Source organism: Podarcis melisellensis (genome assembly GCF_964234715.1).
Source record: "Podarcis melisellensis genome assembly, chromosome: 1".
NCBI lineage: Eukaryota > Metazoa > Chordata > Lepidosauria > Squamata > Lacertidae > Podarcis > Podarcis melisellensis.
The window spans coordinates 29,144,869-29,168,555 of record NC_138528.1 but is presented as its reverse complement, the minus strand read 5'-3'; the positions used below and the strand labels follow the sequence as shown (position 1 = coordinate 29,168,555).

At 48.2% G+C, this 23,687-nt stretch overlaps 1 protein-coding gene across 2 annotated transcripts; it reads right to left on the bottom strand.

Annotated features, from left to right (window-relative positions):
- ISM2 (isthmin 2) lies at positions 1 to 23,150 on the bottom strand (the record flags this gene model as incomplete). Of its 2 annotated transcripts, none has more annotated exons than XM_081927553.1 (6): positions 21,346 to 23,150; positions 6,099 to 6,362; positions 3,789 to 4,131; positions 2,826 to 2,966; positions 1,520 to 1,597; positions 1 to 518 (listed from the first exon to the last, which is right to left on the bottom strand). In XM_081927553.1, exons 1-6 carry the CDS (start codon positions 21,481 to 21,483, stop codon positions 1 to 3), a joined length of 1,482 nt encoding a protein of 493 aa, XP_081783679.1. In that variant the 5' UTR covers positions 21,484 to 23,150. The 2 variants fall into 2 exon arrangements, with proteins under 2 accessions (XP_081783679.1, XP_081783680.1); XM_081927554.1 differs by lacking the exon at positions 21,346 to 23,150 and adding an exon at positions 7,839 to 11,007.
- Between the last annotated feature and the right edge of the window lie 537 nt (positions 23,151 to 23,687).

Below are 23,687 nucleotides of genomic sequence, written 5' to 3'. Positions count from 1 at the left end.
TTAATACTCCCTGGCCTCCTGTAACTGAGAGAGGTATTCTTCCTCAGGGGGGTTGTCAGCGCACCGCTGCCCGTTATTCGGAGGCCGCACGGCGTGGTACCTGCTCCAGTCCCCTTTGCAGAGGATCCAGGGCAGCATATCGACCTTGTAGTGCAACTCGGGGGAGAACTCGGTGCTGATGAGGTTGGGGGCCCCAGCTCCCTTGCCCCGCGTGATCAGCCTGGCGCTCTCGTCGTAGCAGCAGTGCTGCGCAGCCAGCGTGGTGCTGTCCAGGGAGAGCATGGAGCGCAGGCAGAAGCGGGCCGTGGGCTTGTAGATGTCCAGCCGCTCCTTGGGCCCGCTGGCATCTCGCCAGCGGAAGTTTTTGCCCTGCCGCTCGTCCCGCAGGTTGACGGCGCTGTAGACGGCTTCCAGCGGGTAGGAGCAGGGGCAGCTGGGCAGGTCCGACAACACTTTGCTCAGGTATTTGTTGAGGAAGTCGCTCTTGCAATTGAGCCACTTCTCACAGCTGTCCACATCTGAGGAAAGGGTACAGGGGGAAGAGAGAAACAGCCGTCAGACAAAACAATATGCTGTTGACAGCTTATTTTGGGTGGTACTAAATCAGGAGCAGGGAATCACAGGCCCAGCGGCTGAATGTGACCCTCTAGGCCAGAGTTTCCCAAATATGGGCCTCCAGCTACTGTTGGACTACAGCTCCCATCATCCCTAGCTACCAGGAGCAGTGGTCAGGGATGATGGGAATTGTAGTCCAAAAAAAATCTGGAGATCCAAGTTGGGGAGCCCTATTCTAGGCTTCCCTGTCCCCTTGGGACTCTTCCCAAGTCACATGCCTCACTGGCCCCCGCTACGTGCCCTCAGCTTGAGCGATTTTGCCTGAGAGGAATTTGTCCCTGAATTGGGGCAATCCCTCTTGCTTGGATGGGTGCAGGATGGAGCAATGTGGGGGTGTGCATAAACCTCTGGAATGTAGCCTACTGCACAAAGGAAGAGACATATCCATTGTCCTGGCCACTTTTGGCAGTATCCACACCCACCTCTGCTTTGGGACATGTGCAGCAGTGGAAAACAGTCCCTGGAAGGAGGCAATGCTTTTCTCAGGCTGAAAAAGGTTCCCCATAGCAATGTCCTCCCCCACCCGCCTCCCAGCCCTCATTCCAGACAGATCCTTTAAATGAGAGGTGGGGGTCCACATTCTCTCTAATGGCTCTGCCCCTTCGATCCAGAGCAGCACAAAGCTTGGAAAAGGCAGCCCAGGGAGAGAAGCAGTGTGCTTTCGAAATGTGGCCTTAACCTGGGAAGGGAAAGGTGCCCCCTCTGCCTAGGCAGGAGCAAGTGAACACTTCAAAAGTGCAGGCCGTGTGTGACAGAGAGAGAGAGAGAGAGAGAGAGAAAGTGAGCGAGAGAATACAGCTGTGTGCATAAGAAAGTGAGACAACCTTAAGATTATGATCAACTCACTCGCTCAGTTACTTGTGCAATTTCTTAGCGTAGCAATGCTCATTTGGAATTTACTGACCTGAGTTTAGGATCTCTGTGGCATTCTCAGCTTCAAATGGTGTCTCTTCTGTGGCAAGAGGCAACTCCCCATCTGCTCCTTGAGGGAAGCACGGAAGCAAAAGGGTCAGGGGGGAACCACATGCCACTTAAAAGGTGTTACAGGAGCTGGGCTTCAATCTCCAACTCTGTATTTCCTGTCCACAACTCCCAGGCCAAAATGTGACACAGACAGACACACACATACAGGCCCAAAGTTTGCCTTTGACCCACAACACTCTGAGTGGCCTTTCAGTTGATGGCCTTTATATATCAAATGTGTCAGAGAAAAGAAAGGAGTTACTGAAATGATTATCAGGATGGGGAAAAAATGGTTTTCTGAAAGCAAGAATGGATAACCTGTGGCCGTTTTAGTTATTGCTGAACAACAACTCCCATCATGCCTGACTGCGAATGCTGGCTGGGGCTGATGGGACCTGAAGTCCAACAATATTTGGAGAGCCACCATTAATCTGAAACCAATTCCTCATGGAGAGGGACATCCCTTTTCACAAAGTTCTTCAACAGTGAAATATACTCGGAGTCGAGAGTAGGACCAATCAGACTGCTGCATTCTGAATCCTATTGTTCTAGAACCAATCTGACTGCAGCATTTTGGATCTGATTCAACTCAGTACATAACAAGCAGCATTTGCATTTCTTGCGAGCAATGTAAAATAAGAGACAAGGTTGCACATAACCAGTGATTTCAGCGACAGTACTCACCAGTACAGAGTACCTGCACCTCTTTTATTGCAGCCGATGGCAGCCATTTTATGCTGGCAGCCGCAGCACTTTTATCAACACATGAGAGCAATGTATACTGTACAACAATTGTCCTGTTTGAGAAACGCCTTCCATTTGTGCAGCAAAACGTCCTTTCCCTCTCCTCTCCCCACACTCCCCAAATCTGCTCCAGAGGGCTGGAGGGACCCCATGAGCAGATTTAAGGCACAGGCCACAGAGCAGGGAAGGAGAGGGAAAAGACACTCCTTTGCACAAGTGGAAATCATTGCACAAATGGAACATACAACCATGAGAAGAAGAATGGTGTTCTCAGCACCTGAGATGTCAGAATGGAAATGACCTTTTGCCAGCGAGTCAGACCACAAGCATCCCTATTGGAAACTCACCCCAGTCCTCTTGGGAAGTTTGAAAAGGGATCCTCTCAAAATAGAGGGGCCACTCTCTTTACAGCTGAGAAAGCTGCAGTTAACTGCAGGAGCTTTGAAGAGAGAACAAGAGGCAGACAAGAAAACAAGGCAGAGGTGGAAGGAGAAAAGGCATACCAGGACAGTGGTGCAGGTCACAGGTCCTCGACTCCGTCGCAGTGCATGCGTAGCCACAAGACCGGGTTCTTTTCTGGTTGCCAGTGCCACAGGTTACAGTGCACGGAGACCAAGGGCTCCACTCCTCTTCATCTTCATAGTCTGGAGAACATAAGAAAAAGGTCTCTCTCTCACACATTTCTCCCCTACCACCCAGCAGCCTAGATCTCTCACCCAAACCTATATTGTGCAGCTAGCAATCCAGCGGAGGAGACTCGCGTGTGCCACCTCACCTGCTTTTCCTCCCAGGCACTCCGCTCCACTTTTAAATGAAAGCTGTGATTCCCAGAATTTTGCACATTGTTCTGGTTTTGGCCATACAGTGCCTAAAATTTCAAGGGTTACCCTACCTAACAGCTCAAGATCTTTTTGGCCTGATTTGCAGTCACTTCATAGGTTATATTTTCCATTTCATGTTGCAAAATGCACGCACATTATGCAATATGAATGGCATAGCAAAAGTGTTTTTCCAATATACACAATTGTCACTTTGATGTATCTACAATGGAAAAAGGGGACATGCAAATCTTCCTCCACTCACTCACACACACACACACACACACACACACACACACACACACACTCTGCATAATGAGTTAATATCACCTAAAGCAGACCTTGCCCACCAACTTCACAAATGGATTTAAATTAGGAATTCTCAAACATATGTACAGGAGAGAAAGCACAAATATGGAAGGATGCTTACTGGGATTGCTGGAATAATGCAGGCATTTCAGTTGGATACACCCCAGATTTCCCCATAACAAATCAACTGGACCACTCATCTTAACTGGAGAGGAACAGAGGAGATAATGAACTGAAAAGACCCTCTTGCTCTCTCCGGAAAATGCTCTCCTGCCCCTTAACAGTCAATGAGTTAACGCAGCTCTGTAGACCTATCAAGGGCAGGAAAGGGAGCCTCACCGTAATTATACTTCTCTTTGAAGATCCAGTTTTTCTGATGGGGCCACCGCTGGTCCCAGTCACCTCCCACTCCACTCAGCACCGTTTCTTCCTCATCGTACTCTGAAGTGTAGTCTTCCTCCTCCTCTTCGTCATCGTCTTCTTCTTCCCCCCTGCTCCTTATGTCCAAATTTTCCCCTTCCTCCCCTTCCTCCATGGGGTCCGTGTACTCCCAGAAAAGTGGCCAGAAGAGGTCTTTGTGGGACAGCCACTCAGAGGAGGTCAGAGACCAGTCATTGCTAGTTTCCTTCAGCAGGTCCATCTCCATCTCAGCCTGAGGATCATCCACGACCTCAATGGTCACCTGCAAGTAATGGCACTGGGTAAGAGGGTTTATGGGGCACCACCACTAAAGCATTGTGGGGTTCTTTTAAGAGCAACAGTACATCCTACATTCATGTATTTGCCCATTTTAGCTTTCACCACTTTAGTGCTGACCAAGACACTCACTCTTAAAGCTCTCCCTTACCCTGCTTTCTCAATGTCCAATAATTCTCCATGGAGCCCCATTATCAATCCAGTTAGGTCATGTCCCAAACCCTGCTTGCAAAACTGCTTTTCTACTTAAGTGCATATAAGAAGCCACTAAGGATACTAAAGAAAGCTGTTTTCAAAAGTCACACACTGCATGGCGCAAGTGTCTGTGACCATTTAACAGGGCAGGGGAGGGCAAGGTGGAAGTAGTTCTACCACTGTAAGCAAGAGTATATGCATGCTTATTCAGAAGTAAGTCACATGTAAGCTCTGTAGAGCCACATCAAAAGTAAGTGTGCTTAGGCCTGCAGCGCAAGATGAAGTTACCACTTTACAATAGGATCGTAGCGACTTTGCAAAGTACTGAACAAGACAAAGAAGCATATTGTGCTCATGGAGATTATGTAGGAAATTTGCAGTCATACCAACAGTGCTACTTAGTGTGTGAAGGGGTTAAGGACCATGGAGTCCTAAATTACTAGAGTCACATCCCCTCTTCTCCAAGGAGAGAGGAAGGAAGGCCTGCTTCCTGTTCCTTTTTCTCTCTGCCACGCTGCACGGGTATGGCTCAACTTTACTCTGTCACATATATGTATCTGAGGCTGCTCTTGCTGTATATTTCTCAACTAAGAATATTTACTTGCATTTTATCGTTTTTACTAAGGAAAATGCAAGTCTTGAGACCTAGTAACTGTAAGTAAATAATTTTTAAACTTACCTTGCAGTCTGTTTTATTGAAAAAAGGGGGGGGGAGGGTCAGCTGCCTTAAGGAGCTGGAATGCCCAAAGGAGTGTCTCCACCCGCATCGCTCAGCCCGGACATTGAGGTCCTCATCCGAGGTTCTTCAGCTGGTTCCCTCACTGCGAGAAGTGAAGTTACAGGGAACCAGGCAGAGGGCCTTCTCAGTAGTGCCACCCTCCTTGGGGAATGCCCTCCTTTCAGATATCAGCAAGATAAAGAATTACACAACTTTTAGAAGACATCTGAAGGCAGTCCTGTATTGGGAGGTTTTAAACACTTGATGTTTTTATTATGTTTTTAGATATGCTGTAAGCCGCCCGAGTGGCTGGGTAAATCTAGCCAGATGGGCAGGGTGTAAATAAAATAATAATAAAATAATAGTAATTATTATTATTATTATTATTATTATTATTATTATTATTATTATTATTATTATTTAATTGATTGGTTAAAAAGAAGATAAAAAACCTATTCCTATGCTTCAGTTAAATCTGCCTTACAATGAGATTTAAACTCTGCTATTGGGGCTCTCTATGCACAAGCTCTGCATTTCAAAAACAAGTACAAGCCGTTTTTCTTTGTGTTAAACCAATGGCGTTTGTTGCTCTGCCAAACCACACCCAGTGGTGTGAATGAAATTTAGTGTGACATGGCAGTATATCGATCGAAAGGCGACCGTTCCATAATGCAACAGGTAACGCAGAACAAAAGAAGCGTTAGAAACTGGGACAGAAGTGCTAGCGTTATAGCTAGGAAAACTAATGCAATAATCCTCATGTTTGAAGGCCCCTCTTTTGATTTTAGTCTTTTTTGCATCAAACCCCTGAGACATGGGCATGCAGAAAGGCATTCTTAGCAGCTGTATCTGCAACTATGGAATCTCCCTCCCTCCCTCTTCTGTCCATGCTCCAGGAGTCCAAGTCAAGACCAACTACCCCAAAGCACGGGTCAGTTCTACGTGAACTACAGATGGTGCCACTTTTTGGTTTTTTGGTTTTGTTTTTTTGTTTGTTTGTTCTGAGTCTAACCAATACAGCCCTAAGCCCATTGGCCTACCTGTATATTTGGATTCTGGGCACTCAGGTCCACGTTGGCTAAGCCTGGCAGGTTCTTCAAGTCCAGCACAAAGGGCGTGCTCTCCTCCTGGGTTGCGCCACCCGGCTGGAGCGATGCCAACTGGTTCCTTGCAGGATGTTGCAGTGGCCAGCGGCGTTTCTGCCTGTGTGGCATGGCCCGTCCATTTCGCCTCAGGTTCCGGACCTTATTAGACTGCGGCATTTCGTCTTCTTTGATTGAAGCCGTATCGGACGAAGTGGAGATCTGGCAACAAGAGGCAGCAATAGAAGCATCATCAGAACCACTCTCCATTGCCTCATGAAAACTGAGATCTAGCTGCTTTCTTTTTCTCACACCAGGGGCACTAGGCATGTCAGCAACTTGCCCCATTGGATTAATGAGCTGCGAATGGGCCAGAATACTGGTCTGAGATATCAAACACACCATATTTAAGCATGCACATTCCTATACCTTGGGCTTACTTTGAACACCTACAGATAATTATGCTGGTGCATCTCACCTTGTTTTTGATCAGTCCTCCATGGCTCTTCAAAGAAGTGGGACTAGCTCAAGGTCACCCAGCAGCTGCATGTGGAGGAGCGGGGATTCGAACCCAGTTCACCAGATTACAAGTCCACTGCTCTTAACCACTACACCACACTGGCCAATTATTGGTTCTGGCATTGCCTTTCAACTAATAAACCTCTTACAACATAAGTAAACACTTGCATTGGAGTTAACCTAGAATTATTATTTTTTAGAAATTCACGACGGGATCGCCCAGCTTTGAAAAACAAGGCCAATAAGCAGCTGAAGGGGCCTGAGCATCATGGTGGTAAGAGTAAGTAGGGGGCAGGATTAACACTTCCTACCTTGTGCCATTTTCCTTGACAAAAACAGCCTACAACAAGCTATACACCTTGCTATAGTTACGTGTAGGCTTTTCCTAACGAGGAAACAGCAGCAGGGGAGTGGGGAGTTGTATCTGCATCCAGAATATGGTATGGCCAAAAAGGGGCTAACTCCCCCCAACCCCTGCTCCCATACCTGGTCCACATGCTCCATAGCACTCAGCATATCTGGACAGAACTGGCAAAGACTGGAACCCTAGAGAGATGCTGCCAGCCAGTGTAAACAGCACAGAGCTAGACTGACTCCATGATCTGAGCCTAAGGTACATTCCTGTGTTTGTATGTTGTGTCTAGTTTGCTGACTTCTATCATGTCACCTTCACTCTGATCTAAAAAGTACCAAACACTGCAACCTCCTCTATAATGGAGCAAGCTGACATGGCTGTAAGTTTCAGAGTGGCGAAGAAACCAAGGCCCTAATGTATTCCTCCGCCACACTGTTTGCACAAACCAACTGCTGTTCCTTTTCATGCATTCTGCATCCTTCCATAATAATGAAATTGCCACACTGGTACAAACCCCCCCCCCCAATCCTAACCTCATTTTTGAAAAAATAATAATAAACGTATGAATTGGCAACAGCCTAGCAAATCCCTAGAAAAGATCTTCCTGTGCTCTAGGTACTTTAAACTCTTCACCAAGGAACTTCCAACTGTTCCCTCGTGCATCCTGCAGCCAGGAGCTATTTCCCAACGTGCTGGCCGAGTTCTCTGAGCCTGTTCCCTGTGTGCTTACTTCCTTTCACGGCAGGAGCCCAGAATGTAACTGCAAGATTAGGGGAAACAGGGATGCTCGCCTCCCCATATGGGATACGGAAGGGCACTATTACCTGCAATTAGGGCTTGATGGCTTGGGAAGGACTCTTCCCCCTCCATCCCACTTTCATCCTGGTCGCTGGAGCACTTCAAAGGGAACTGGGGCTGGTCCTGACTCACATGAGCGCACACACAAGGCATCATCAATGGATTTACAAGGCCTGCACATCAAAGGACCGAAGCCTGTCTTCCCCTCCCACAGTGAAAGGAAGAGAAAGCAGCGGGGAGATTGTTGGTCTCTTGGCTGTTTTATTTAGGAGAGGGGCTAAGCAGTGACAAAAGGGCTGCAGTAACATCTGCCTCCCCCCTTTCATATACAAGGCTGAGGAAAGTGTGATCATACTAGACTGCTGGGATCGGGCCTTGTCTCTTGGATCTTTACCCCAGGGCAATAAGAACAGTTGAGAACTGATGAGAACAGTTGCAAGATTTGCCATTTTTGACTAAGTTAACTGGTCCAAGACATTTTGCTGCCTGAGGCTGCCTGGACAAGATGATGCCCCCTCCTGCCCAACGTACAGAATCCAACTGGGCTGGGCAAATTGAACCTTACTTCAACATGGGCAGTGGGACAACATCCTCCACTCTACCTGAAGGCAGCAGGATACCTTAGGTGGCTCAGAGCAGGTTAGCTTAAGGGATTTGGGAGGAACAGGGGTGAGCAAGCGGCTGTTACTATCTACGGCATCTGCCACCTGATGTAGCTGCCTCACCCTGCCTTATGGTTGAGTCAGTCCTGCTGGTCAAAGAGAATATGAGAGAGGGAGAGAGAGAGAGAGAGAGAGAGAGAGACAGACAGACAGACAGACATGCTACATCCATGGGCTTCAATTAAACTAAAGAGCTGTAAAGCCGCTAAAACAAAGATGCATGAAAAGTAGTATTAAGATGCATAAAACTTGAATGCAGCCTTGAAAGAAGACCTACATGCTGCTAGCTTTCAAAAATTGTCCCTAATACAACTGAACTATTGTTTGTGACACACCAATAGCCTGGAAGAAACAAAACATGCAGAAACAACACTCTTAGGAAACAGAACCCTTGCTTGGTCACCTAAAAACAATTCTTACTCATCGACACATGGCTATCTTCATACCTGGTAAGAGGAACCATCATCTTTACGAATCATAGCAGCACTATTTTTTTCCATGACAGCAAAATATTTCTTCTTGCGATGCTCCCTTATCCATCTCCCGTCAGCCTTCTGAAGGACTTTGGCTCCCTGGAAAGCCAAATGCACGCTGCCCAAATGCTTCTGTGCCTCTTCCTGCAATCCTTCACCTTTCTTGTGAAATCTTTGGCATAACCTCCTTGCCACAGCTGCAGGTATGGTGAACCTTTAGCACTCCAGATGTTGCTGGACTCCCAACTCCCACCCGTTAGGGATGAAGGGAGTTGTAGTCCCACAACATTAGGATGGTCTGACTGCATATAAACCAAATGAAATAATGCATATTCCTTCCTTGTGTGAACATTTCTACAGCCTTGGAATAGAGACCAGTCACACCAAATCTTTGTCAAGTACTATGTATGTAAGCTCTACTTAGGCGTTCAGTCTGTACATGGGATTTTTGTTGTGCAAGGGACAGCTGTCTCTTCCTGGGTTCACCACTACCAAATACCTCCCACGGGTTCTGTACTCAGGGTTCTAAAATGGTAAGGAGGCTCTGCAAGTACAGGAAGTGACCTGCTGCAGACCTTTGCCCTTTGATATGTGGCATGCTGGGGCAGAAAAGGGGTCCTCAGGACATGCTGGATTCTCAGGTGTGAAAACAACAGGAAGGAGTCGTATTGTTCCATTCTGTTCATTTTGGTGCAATAGCTTCTGATTCCACTCCCTGTGATGAGCAAGAGCGTCACAAAAGAGAACGAACATGATCCTGGGGTGGAAAGAATTCGTCTCGGAGGAAAGGGTTCTCTGACGATAACGTATCAGGTTGGAGGCATGGTCACAAAGGGCTGAAATAGTGGTCACTCTGCAGAGGGATGCCACGTTCACCTCACGATACTTGCCAGCATGTAAATGTGATGCCTCAAAACTTGATAGACAATGTCTACATGGCTGACTCCTAAAGGAGCCTCTCCACCCCCACCGCTCAGCCTGGACACTGAGGTCCAGCTCCAAGGGTCTTCTGACGTTCCCCTCACTGCGAGAAGCGAAGTTACAGGGAACAAGGCAGAGGGCCTTCTCCGTAGTGGCACCCGCCCTGTGAAACTCCCTCCCACCAGATGTCAAGGAGGTAAAGAACTACACAACTTTCAAAGACATCTGAAGGCAGGCCTGTATTGGGAAGGTTTTTTATATTTAATGTTTGCTGTTCTTTGATTATGTTGGAAGTTTCCCAGAGTGGCTGGGGCAACCCAGTCAGATGAGCAGGGAATAAATAAAATTACTATTATTACTATTTGATTTAAGTCAGTGGCAGCCACCATGGTGCCTGGCAGACGTTGCTGAACTACAGCTCCCATCAGTCCTGATAAAACCAAAAATCTCTCCAGCCCTAGATAAGAAGCAGGTCCTTGGTGTGTCACTACTAAGTTGGCACTGTGCCCTTTTCGCCTTTAACTGGATTAATACAGTTCTGACCAACCACTGAGAACAGACCTTTCGGTGACTGGCCATCAAAAGGCCTCAATATTACTGTTAATTGTTTTGATCCAGGAGGCAGCTCCATACCCTCCACTGACCTTAGGAGCGGAAATGCTGCCCCCACGAGCTCTGTTCACACTTTCCGCCCTAGAACTTCTGATCTACACCATCCGAACAGACTAAAACATGGTTTTATTTCTTAAAATATAGCAGTGGTATGATCCACTAACTACTTTGGAGATGGGGCGCGTGGCCTTAAAACCACAGTGGAAAAAAATCTACTGGAAGCTCACTGCAAGAGTAGCAGCAAAAGGGAAGGATTCAACATGGCCCATGGGGAGCCAGACCTACAGAGAACACTAAGAAGTGAGTCCCTTGTGTGCCAGAAATTGAGAAGCACATTGACTAAATTCAAATATTTATTCACGCTACTTAACCAAATAGAATGCCCCCCCAACCTCTCTACATCATCAAACTTCAAAGTCCACAACAAGAAACCCCAGGTGTTGAAAGCTGAAGCCGGATTCTTTGATAAATAAAGTGGGGTTTCATAGAAAGTAGAATTTTCATAGAATTGTAGAGTTGGAAGGGACCCCAAGGGTCATTTAGTCCGTGACATATTTGTTTATCGAAAGCTTTTTCAAACCTATCTTTCCAATAAAAATGCTCAAGGAGGTTCACAATGTAATAGAATAATATGGAATAGTAAGTTTGTTTGTGCAGCACAATGCTACACCTATTTATTTGAAAGTCAACTCTCTCTTTTTTTCTATAATTTTTATTAATTTTTCTGTTCTACGTTTTAGAATATTCATTTAAGCAACCTTAAAATATCAATGACTTCCCTTCTTCTCTTTCCATGGTTCATTTTGCATAACGTAAATCCCTGCATACTTACATAAACTAAACCATTCAGTATTCCATTATTACATCCATCAAAACTTATTGACACTGTTGAATTTATCTTAATGCTGCCAATGATGTGTACGTTTTCAAGTGTACATAATTTCCCACTATTTTTCAATAAACATTTTCCAGTCTTCTTTAAACATATGTATTCGGAAATCAACTCTCACAGAGTTTGATGAGACTTACTCCCTAGCAAAGAGACTTAGGATTGGTCCGCTGGTATCTGAATTGCTTCATGAAAAGAAGTCCTGAGTATCCAAAGAGACTGGATGTTGAAGTAGACTAGGACTGGAGAGACCCAGGTTAAAACCATGAGAACCTAAGACGAGTCCTGCAGGGTCAAGCCAAGGGCTCATCTAATTCAGCATCCTGTTCTCACAGTGGCCAACCAAATGCCGACAGGAAGCCTGCAAGCAGGACGTGAGTGCAACAGCCCTCTCTCCTCCTGTGATTTCCAGCAACCGACATTCAGAGGCATTTGGCCTCCAACAGTGGGTGTAGAGCACAGCGATTGTGGGTATTAGCCATCAATAGCCTTGTCCCCCTTGAAACTGGCAGCTGCCTACCATGAATGTTGATCTGATAGCAATGTGTTCCCTTGTTCACAGTCGCTTGACTGGGGAACAGCTTTAGTGCAACCAAGAGCAGAAGGCGGCTGATGTTGCCAAGCCCAATGCGATCATCAGTTGCAACGGAGATGTTATAACCATCAAAACAGAGAGCAGTTTAAAGAACACCGAGATTTCCTTCAAACTGGGGGAACAGTTTGATGAGACCACAGCAGATGACAGGAAAGTAAAGAGTATTGTAACATTAGACAATGGGTCGCTCAATCAGTTGCAGAAATGGGATGGCAAAGAGACCACAATAAAAAGAAAAATAGAACATGGAAAGCTGGTTGTGAAGTGTGACGTGAACAACGTTATCAGCACCAGAGTGTAGGAGAAAGCATGAAGATAGACTCCTTCCCCTGTGTGGTTAGTGGGACACAGAAGAGTTAGCTGGTTCGGGATGCAGAGCCCCACAAGGCAGCTGCTCTCTCCAAAGAACTGATATGTTATTGATAGAACCATTCCAAAGAGCCTGTATACAGTATTCAACCTAAACGTATGGTGACTATTCAGTAAAGTGCTTAAAAAAAGAAAAAGCAAGAGCAGCAGCATGACTCACTGCCTCAGCTGATCACACTGCCACCTACAGTTGGAATGGGAGTATAACAGCTAACCCAGGTTCCACAACACTTCCATCTCGGTATCAAGTCCTGGGTGTCACTTAAGTCGAAGGTCACCTTTCCTCTATTTGGTTCTATAGCCAACTGTTCCAGGGCAGAGTCATTTAGATATCTGCCAATGCTGTCTCTTTGTTGTGACTGGAACATGCATTTATCTATGAGGATAACTAAAGTACCCATTCTTGCAACATTTCCTCCTTTGGATGCTTCCTTGATTCTCCATTTCAAGGTCTACCTAGGCATTTTGATGAGCAGGGTGATAAGAGAGTACACTCTAAGTACTAATTTTCTGAGGCCCTGCACTGCCATCCACAGGGATTCAGGGGATGAATCTGCCCTTCTTCCATGTAAAGAGAAGCACCATTGCGTGTCAAAACCCCTCCCCACAAGAAAGAAAGACACAGGACACGATGTTTAAGTTTAATGGGCATGAAATGGCCACAACTTTATTGATTAGAGAATTGAAGGTATTGGCCCTAGGCATTGGCTCCTATCCACTACCCGGCATGGTGACCGGGAAGGGTTAACACAAACCGTGGGGGGCCCTGTTGAAGTACGCCAACTAGGATCCCACGGGTGTCACCGCTTGGGGCGTGCCGGGGGCCCTTACCTACCTAGGTTTCGGACAAGACAACGCCCCTCGGAGTCCTCTACCGGACTACCCTTTCCTTGGGGGAAGGTGATGGCGTTCCTTCCCCCCCATCCATTTGCATAACAATAGAACCCCAGCCAATGCCTAACCGCCACTCGAGCGAAGCTCGCCGCCAATACCTTCAAACCCGTAACCAACTCCTACACCCTGCTATGGAAACCCTGAACCCAAGACCTAATCCCTGCGATGATGTCACCCAACCATAAGTCGTTACCTGCATCAGACAGATGCACGCCATCCCTTCTGTAGAGGGCCTCGTTGCTGAACTGGATATTTGGGTGTCTGATGACGAACCCGCCCAGAGCTGCCACTCTACGTTCAACTGCCCGTTCTAAAACTTTTCTTGCCTTGTTGACTCCCACTGGGCTCACACAATCCCTCCATGTCCGCCTCTCAAGCAACGAGGACCAAATTATTGTGACATGTGGGTATGCTGTTACAAGTTCGGTCAAATCGTCAAAAATGTGCCACCTCAGATCGATCGCCTTGCGATATGCCAGATCATTTTCTCCCAATTGAATCACTAGGGCATCAGGCGGTCCATCAGCCTCAGCCCTCGCCATCACTACTGGTTTGAATTCACTCCAGCGCATCCCTCTACGCGCTATCCAAACCAGCTCCACCCTGGGATGTAAACTCAAATTGCCGCCCAGTCCGGTTCTCAAGGCATGATTCTTGGCCCAGTGCATAATGCTGTGGCCCACCAACCAGTTATTGCTGGTAGTGTCTAGATTTGCTCAGCATTCTAAATTTGCTCAGCAGTCATGGCTTCCGGCGGAAACCAGCAGCCCTCCACTGCCAGCAATCAGCCGGCACCCTCCACAAGTAATGGTAACGCTCAAACAACAGTCTTACCTTGTGACCCTCAAACTTTAGATCAGTTCTTCAGGGTGTTCGAAACTCTTTATAGGCAGTGTAGACCTGGGTCTTCGGCGCTGCCCGCACCAGAGCCATCGCAAGACGTAATACCTGATACTCCCCCCTCCAATCAGGGGCAGTCAGATTCCTCGGCTGCATTGGCAGCCGGTGCCCAGTCGGCTGCATCGGCAGCCGACGGCCGCAAAATGGCACGCCCAGGGATTCCCCCAATTCTCGCGGGGGCCAAGGACAGCCCCCGCGCCTGGGGGAGGGGTTAGACCGCAACCCCCTCTCCTCCCTAGGGTCGGAAATGGCTTTCCCAGAAGATCCTTCTGTAGCTTTCCTATAGTCGTTTAATTGGAGATAACCAAGTCCCATGGAAGATGGGAGGAATGTTGGAGAATTTGGGACAGATAATAGGAAGTATTCATTTTAATAAATAGATAAAAGGAAAGCTGAAGGGTGTTTGAACAAACTGGTTGCATAGTCTGCTAATTCATACAAGGGACCCGGACACCAACAGTATTAAAGAAATTTGGAGGAAGGACTTCAGCAAATAAATATCAGCTGACAAACTTGCTAGTTTGGAGTAAAAAGCCAATGTGCTCAGTGCCATCCCAAATAAGAGAGAATTCTATTGAGCTGGAAGAAATGTGGAACACTTGGATGCCTATTTTCATCACTGGTGGACTTCCCAGTATTAGGTGCATGAGAAAATATCAGCAATTAACGGTGAGGAAATAATATCTGAACTGCTAACAACTGCTTAATCTGTTTGAAGGTCGCAATTCCTGCTTTTTTAGGAGCTAATAATTTATCTGCTGGTGGCTGTGAAAGTGGAAATAATTAGATGGTGGCAGCTGCACTCAGTGGCGTAGCAGGTGTTGCTGGCACCCGGGGCAGGCAAGCCACTGACACCACCATTGTGTCCCCCCAAAAGCCAAACAGGGCTGCGCTACACCACCTGCTTGCCCACCAACTGGTGTGGCCCTTGGCAGGTGAATCCCCACCAATGCCAGCAGAGATGAGATCATGCTGTGGTTGCCCCTTGATGACCTCCCTTCCTCTGCACCTGTTGACTGTGGGCCTGAGCCGCTCTGCCACCTTCACCAGGGTGGGGATCCCCGTGGAAGCCAGTGCCTGTGTGGGGGCACCTGGTTGTGCCCACTCATAATTTTGTGCCTGGGGCCATGGCCTCCCTGCTCCCCCACGCTATGCCACTGACTGCACTGTCAACCAATTGGGGGTTTCTGAGGGAATGGTGAACGGCACTGGCTGAGAAGCTTATGTATTCTCCATGTGTAGCTAGAGGACCTGGAAATGTGAACAACTTTCATAAAACCTGGTATAAATTTACTGAATACAGTAAATTGAGTGAGTGAGTCAGAAACAGAGCATGCACAGATGCCTTGAAAAGTCTTTGCTGATTTAATTAGATGAGAAGGAAAGGCAGTAGGGGTCCTTGAGCGTTTAAATGTTTGGTAATCCACAGCCCTATCGTAACTTAATACTTTCAGACAAAAACAAATGTTCTTCTTGCATTCTACTACAACAAACTCTGCATGGGTTAAAGTAGATATATTCCTGAGAGCCACCCTTTATGTTGCTGACATGTCATGCTGTTTTTGGATTGCTGATTTTGTCCAACTGCAGTTCAAATAATACTTGTTGTGTTTGATGATTAGTAGAATTTCATTGCTGAAGTGTTTATTATATTATTAGAGAGACATATTGCATACCTGTCAACTGCCCCCCCCCAAAAACAGGACATCCTGTCCCATCCCCCCAGAGTAGCGGCCATTTTGGATGTGTCGCTCTTTCTCAATTTCAGGCTGACATCTCGCCCCCCAAAAAATGTTTTTTCACGTCTGCATTTTTTGGCGCTGTGCCCCAAATAAGGGTTTTTTGGGTCAGCAATCTTGTGCAGCGCCCCCCAATGCACATTTTGGTGTGCCATGCCTCCCCCCAAGTGCAGTTTCCATTGTCCACAATCTCACATGAGTTACATGACTCACACAGGATTCCAACCTGGAAGATGGTGTTCTGGATTTGGGCCGCTTCCTGTTGAAGGGTACAATATTGTCGGTCTCCTCCCCTCTCCCTGATTCCAGTGTCTCTCTCCCCCACCTTCCCTGTAGAAATCCCACATCCTTTCCTGCTTCCACTCCCCTGGGACTTGTAGCATCAACATTTCTGGAATTTTTCAACATTACTATGCTCACTAGGGGCAGAAATTGTTGCTTCCCAAAAACGTGCATTAAAAAGGTTTCACAGACATCATCAAGCAGCCTTTGCCTTCCCTGTGTTGCAACAACTTCAGCTGGGAAAGCCCTTTACGGCTGCAAAGGTTAGAAACTGCAGATCGAGTGCTCTCAATTTCCTGTACATGTGCACCCCAGTAACTGAAGAATGTAAGTTACACCACCTGCACACAGTTGCTGGACAGAAAACCAGAAGGGGCGTGTCATGCAAACAGGATTGAAATACAGCTGCGGAGCACAAATTATGCGCTCCAAACAGAGTTGAAAAGGCAGGACATATATCTGAGTGTCAAGTTCCTTGCAGAAACCTCCAGGGGATTCCCCCATCTATACATCCAGGGAGAGAAAGTCGCTAAGCTGTCTCATTTGACAGAGGATAGATTTAAGGAGCAGCTGGCTTGGCCAAGCAATGCAGCCGCAACTCTGTCAAATGGGGTGGAGGGGGAGGAGAGGGAAGGCAGCGAGAAGCAGATGTGAGCTGAAGACATCTGTGCAGCCTCTTATCTTGGGAAAGACGTTACACAGAGGCCTGCACCTGGTGCCCTCTGAGTTATGACACTCCATGTGCCACTGCCTGTTGCCCGGAGAGCACCCCAAAGCCCGCCTGCTCCCTTCCTCCCCACCAGTTGGTCAAGACGGATGATTGCCTAGGCCAGCAGCCTATAAGGGCAGCAGAGCAGCTGGAGATAATTAGCAAAATATGAGCTGGGCCGAGGGTCCTTTTAGCCACGTTTGCTGTGCCGAATTGAACATGCATGGAGGAGTGAATGAATGAGCAAAGAGGAGCCGGAAAGGGCACAGTCACAAACAGTGGTCTCTGCACCTTTCACATTGGAACAGACATGTGCAGGAGTACATTTCAACCACAGTAATTCCTCTTTTGACATCTGTTGTTTCCCCCCTCCCCCTTTAAATTAGGTTGCCATCACTTTTCCGGTCTCTGGGGCTTTGACAAGGGGCATGCAAGACAGAAGTTCAACAAGTGCAATTGGTCTCCCACACTTCACCTCCATGGTGATTATAAATCAGAAAATAAAAAAGTCAAAAGCAACCGGGTTTTTTGCCAGAAGCAGAAGGCGACTAGAAGAAAGCAACATCCAACCAAGAAACATGACTGTCAACAGAACATTTTAAGGTTTGTTGAGAACATCGTGCTGAGCTGCTGTCAGAATTGCACTTCTGTGATGTCACAACTGCCCCAGTCGATGGAGGTCTCTAAAACTGCTCCCACATTTATCTTAGGAATTTCTCCTTTGATTCCTAGTTACTGAGGCTTTAGGTGGGTGAGAAAATCTGCAAAGTACTTTTTGTTGTTGCTTCAGATCAGCTCTTTGTTTTCATTTGACCTCTCATTCATTTCTTCCACCACACTGCAACATAAAACAGCTCGCCTAGGGTGTGGGGAAGGGTTAAGAATATATCAGCTCTTCCAACATGTGCCTCTGAGGGAAACTCTTTGATTCCCCTGATAGAAAAGTCAACAGACTTATTTGTCCAGAGAAACTGGATGAAGTATCTCCATCCCAATGAATCCCATCTCCTCTCAGCTGGCTCCCCGCTGTCTCAGACCTTTCTTGCCCCACCACAAAAGCTGCCCCCCCCCCATTTTGACTAAGATAATTTGTAACTTCTCAAAACAGAAGCTTGCTATCGAAGGATAAAGCACCTTCCTTTGCACAATAAGCCCTCTTCGGCCAGATGCTGTTTCCGTGCATGTTTTGTGCCTGCAAACCCGACCTCAAGCCAAGGACAAAGCAGGGGGCCAGGGCACTTAATTGCTGAAGTAATGAAAAGGTAAAAAAGCACATCTAGAGAAATAGCGACTCCCCCCTGGGTGGGGCAGACATTCCACACACAGAGGCAAAGCCAGCCTCCTCCATGCTCAGCCAAGGCACAAGAGCAGCTCCCCCCCCAAAAAAACCACACACACCCTTGCCCCCACCTGGAGCCATCATTTACCCACTGTCTGTGACAGGACAATTATCTGCTGCCAAGACAAGGACAGACGTCAAGAAGGGAGAGAATGACGCCCGTAGGTCAGGAATAAGCAGCAGGAGACAGATGGGCTCCGGAGAAGGGAATCGCCTGCCTTCATCCCTGGCCACAAAATTGAAGAGAAAATAAACCTTACAGGGACAGTCAGGGCAGGGATGACGCTGAAAGGAACGTGTCCCAGCAGCGGCTCTGATGGGAAGCCTCGTAAAACATCTTTGTCTTATGCCTTCGTCAAAGTTATTCTGTCTGGTGTTAACTTCCAGTAGCTATGGGCGATGCAATGCTCAAGAGGCCTTGGTCCAAAGTGGAACACTCACAACCCCACAACATCAGACTCGGTATAGCATCAGACTCCTCAGTGCCCCGAATGTCACCTTACTCTTCTGTTGGCAAATTATATTGTGAACTGCTGAGAAACACAGTAAATTTAGACCCTGGACTTAATGGAAGGGGCTCCTTATTAGATGGCCCTGAGTTGTTGGTTAGAGCCTGGTGCTGAGAACACCAAGGTTGGAGGTTTATCCTTGTATGGGACAGCTGCATATTCCTGCACTGCAGGGAGTTAGACTACATGATCCTCAGGGCGCCACTGTTCTATGATTCTATGCTTACTCTTCAGTTGTGAAGCACACACAATTCACATTTCTCTTCTTTCCACCCCTTGAATGCCGTTCCATGCTTTGCAACTGCTTCTACAATTCCTGCTCTGCCTGAGCAAAAAGCCAAACAAAAAACAGTTGACTTGGAAAAATACAAAACAGCCTTACTTCAAGTCGGATCATTGGCCCAGCTAGCTCAATAGTGTGGACACTGACGGAGTACATTCGCCTGGAAATGTCAAGGACTGAATCTGGGATCCTTACAAGAAAAGCAGATGTTCTACTGCAGAGCTACAGCCCATTCCTCTATTCTATTGGGAATAAGGACAATTCCATTGTATAAAAGAATAATATATACTTTGCAATAAAATAATAAACAGAGCATCCTGTTACTAGAGCAGAGTATAAATTTAACAGATAAAGAAAACTATTCATGAAATACGTTAGTGTGCACATATAAGGTAGCTTTCTTTCTCTCACACAGACTCCTATGACAAATGTAGCTACCAATCCTAACTACATCCAGACACCGACTGCCTATAAACTGATTAGAACAAATCATAAAAGAAAAAAAAACCCCTGAACCTATGGAATTAATTGCCACAAGATGTTGCAATATGTGCATGATTGGCGTAACAAAAAATTCAATATGCAGAGGTATATGTCAATGGCTATAGCCACCACATTCAGAGCCAATATTACACAATTATATCCACATATGTGGACATAATTGCCCTGGGTATAAATGCGATGTGATCCTTCCAAAGGCAATTTTATCATTCGCTGTCAGAACAGAAAATGCCAAGCTAGACAGGCTTCATCTCCCATGGCAATGTCCCTATCAAACCCAGCAACCCACAAGCAAAGCTCCCAGGTAATCCCACAACCTAGAATGGTTGGTCAGAGAACCAATTATGACACCTTCAAGGAAAGGTAGGCTACAGATGTAATAAAACAAGGCTCAGGTGTTACTGGGACAACCACCACTGAGGAGCGAGGATTGTGCGGGACAGCTACCCTTGAAACAAAGTGCTCTTGGTGCTAAGTACATCGAAAGATGTATGCCATGAAGTCAACAGACATGTGATTGCAAACACACGTGCTAACAGGCAGATACACTTATTAGGGGCCTTTGAATGGCTGCAGCTCCTTTTTTGAGTGCACACTCCTAGGCAATCCTGCATTTGTGTTTGCCCTGAGTAATGTGTGAAATGACCTGTGCAACTCAGCTGCAATTGCAAAAGGGGGGGAAAGAAGTTTCCACTTTCATAATGTTCTATCTCCACGGTTGGAAGCAATGTGCATCTGAAAGCCAGTAGTGGGAATCAGAAGTGGGGAGAGAGCGCTGTTGCACTCAGGTTGAGCTTTGGGGCTTCCCATAAGTATCTGGCTGACCAGAGCGAGATAAGGATGCTGGACAAGATAGACTAGTGTCCTGATTCAGCTGGCTCTGATGTTCCAGAAAAACATTACGAATGCAGCGATGCAGTTATTATTTCCTAGGCATAATCCTGCTGATGCCATCCTTGGTGCAACAAGAGGATGCTTTCAACAGAATGGCAAAAACAGTAACCACTCCAGCCTCCAATGCTTCACCTAACTGGTATCAATTATTTCAGAATGTAGCCAAGGCCATCAGCAAGAATGACATCTGCCTATGGAGATGAAGGCTGCACCCAAAGCCATAAAGTTAGTACTATTTATTTACACAGTTAGAGGAGATAGAAACTTATTGTCTAGAGCAAGGGGCCATCTGTGTAAGCGCCGGACTTTAACCCAAGTGCTCCCTGCTGAATTTTGGGAATTCACACTGAAGCTCACATTTACATTTAAGAGACAATGCTTTGCCACATTGCTCTCAAGAAATGCTGTACTTGCTGGTGTGCTTTCACTTTTAAAACTGACCAGATTCCGAAGCAGCCTTTTGGGTTTGAGCAAATGCTTAAAGTTAGAAGTACAGTGGCCCTGTGAGTCTCAAACACCACATAAGATCACAACCTGCTGCTCCATGTTCCAGCTCCATGCTTGCTTGGTTATGTAGTGACTGCTGATTTGAAAACCTCCCACTTTTACTAGAAACGATGAGGGTGAGAAAATCCATCACCTTATCCAGCTTTCGGAGATTGTGGCGGGAAAAAATGTTAACGGAACACTAAACTGTGTAGTGTTGACTATATGGACAATGTACAAAACTGGTTGTGCAAATGTAATTTGGATCAATAAAGGGGGGGGGGAGGCATCACGTCTATCATTTTAGTGACTACCTGCCTTCAGATCACAGAAGTCAGCACTGACCTGGGTTTAAAGACCCTGGACCCTGGAGTCTATTGGCTGTCAAGAGACGAAGGGGAGTCAAGCTGGAGTAACAATGTCATCTAAGTAAGGCCCTCCTACTCTCCAAGGGGCAATGCATTGCTTCCACTCACCTCTACCAATTTATAGTTCCTTTCCTTCGGACTGTGGTTGCGCTGTTTCCTCAAGGGCAGCCCTTTCGCCGCATCGAGGCAAGTCGTCAGAAACACGAAGCTAAGGATAAGCACAATTTTCCCTCCGATCTTAGACATCTCTTCCTCCCAACTCCACCGCGCCTCCTTGCCAAGCACACACACTACTCACAAGGCGGGCAGCGCGCACCAATAATCCAACCTCGCCGGTCTCGCAAGAAACCAACCAACCAACCCAGACCCTGAAGGAGGAGAACGGAGAAGGAGAAGACAGATGAGAAAAAAACGAAAAAAAAACCACCAAGCGAGAGCAATCCTTTTTTCAGGCTTCTGCTTCGAGACTGTGTCTCTGGAAAGGTCCAGAGAAGCAGAGTAGCTCCAGAGTGGGCGCGAGAGAAAAGATTAGGAGAGGGAAGGACTGACTCTCTCTCTCCCCTCTCCTACACGCGCACGCACGGCGCCCCCCCTCCGCGGCTCGCGTTTCCACTGTCCCTCTGATCTCTCTTGCAGTTTGCTGAGCACGTTTTAATTTACTCGCCCTTGCTGGTGGTGGCCGGGCCAATGATGCTGGAGAGTAACTAGGGAGAAAGCGAGGAGGAGGAGGAGGAGGACCCGAGATGTGGAAGAGAGGAGAGCCGACGGGGAGTGTGTGTGAGGGGGGGATTCCCTTCTTTCACTCGCGGTCCCCCCTTTCGATAATCCTTTGCGCAATCCGGCGTCTCCTCCTTCCGCGCCCGGTCCCCGGAGTCCCTTGAAAGAACTCCGGAGCGCGCGGCGCGCTGATCCTGCCGAGCCGCTCCCCTCCTTCCGCCAGGGGCCACAAACCGCTGCCTTTGGCGCCGCGGGAAAGAGTCGTCCTCCCTTCCGCCGAGCTCCCGCTTCCAGTCTCCGCCGCCGGCTCCATGCACCCGGGATCCTCTCGGCGACGTTGGCGCTGTCGTCGCCGCCACCTCAGCCCCGAACGGGAGGAGCCCGAGTCCCGCCGCTTCCCCTTCCCGCCGCTCGGCGCCGCTTCGCCTCAGCCAGCCGCTCCTCGGCCCGCAGCCGCCGCCGCATGTCCCAGGTTACCTCGGCTGCGGCTGGCGTCGCGGCAAAGGGCTCCGCTCGGGCCGCGGACGAGGCGCCTCTCGTGGAGCTGGCATTTTGCGGGGCGCGCTCGCTTGCTCTCCGCCCCCCGCCCGGCTCCGCAGGCGAAGGACTCTTTGTTCTGAAAGCGCCCGGCTCTTTCTCTCGGCGGCTCTTCGCAAAGTTTCCCCGGGGGCCGAGGCGTCCCTTCGACGCCCGAAGTTGCGGCTCCTCCGGCACGAGGCGCTTTGCCCCCGGCCCAGAGCTCTGCGAGACAACCCAGGTCCCCTTTGCTCAGCTGCTGCCGCCACCCGTCCTTCTTTCCCTGCGCAGACTCGTGCCAAGTGCCGGCCGCCCCTCGGCTCAGCTCCCTTTCATCTTGCCCGCCGCCCCTTTCTTCGCCAACGGCCTCTTCCTCCTCCTCCCGCCGAGATCAGACGGGCTCCGGGGCGCGGATCTGCCCCCTCTCGGATTTGGCAGCGCGCTCGCAGTCTCCTCCTCCCGAGCCGGGCTTGCCTCTGCAGCTCTTTGCCCTTCCTACCGGGAAGGAATCTTCCGCACTCGCCCCGCGGCTTTCCTCCGACGCGCCTGCAGGATTCCTCCCCGCAGGCCGAATGAATGAATGAGCGGCCCGAGGGAAAGGAAGCGAAGCGCGGACTGCCAGCGCGCGCGGGCGCAGAAACCGGCATGTTCTTCGTATCTGTATTGCAGGGAGATAGGGAAAGACATGAAGAAGGCATGCTGTTTAGGAGCAACACCGCGCGGGGTGGTTGTTTCTGAGGGGAGGGGGGAACCCTGGTGTCTCTTAAGGCGGGTGCTTGGACGGGCCCGTTGTTTGTTTGTTTTTGCCTGGGGCTGATGGGAATTGTAGTCCAGACCAGCTGCAGGGCACCTGGTTAAAGGAAGGCCGTCTCTTTCTTTTTCCAGTGGTAAAACAAGTTGCCTGTTAGGCTGCCTTGAATCGAGCTATCCATGATCCAGCCGAAAAGTTTGGAAATCTTCACTGTCTTCATCGTATGTCTCACATAGTAAAGGTAAAGGGACCCCTGACCATTAGGTCCAGTCATGGCCGACTCTGGGGTTGAGGCGCTCATCCCGCTTTATTGGCCGAGGGAGCCGGCGTACAGCTTCCAGGTCATGTGGCCAGCATGACTAAGCCGCATCTGGCGAAACAGAGCAGTGCACGGAACCGCCGTTTACCTTCCCACCGGAGCGGTACCTATTTATCTACTTGCACTTTGATGTGCTTTCGAACTGCT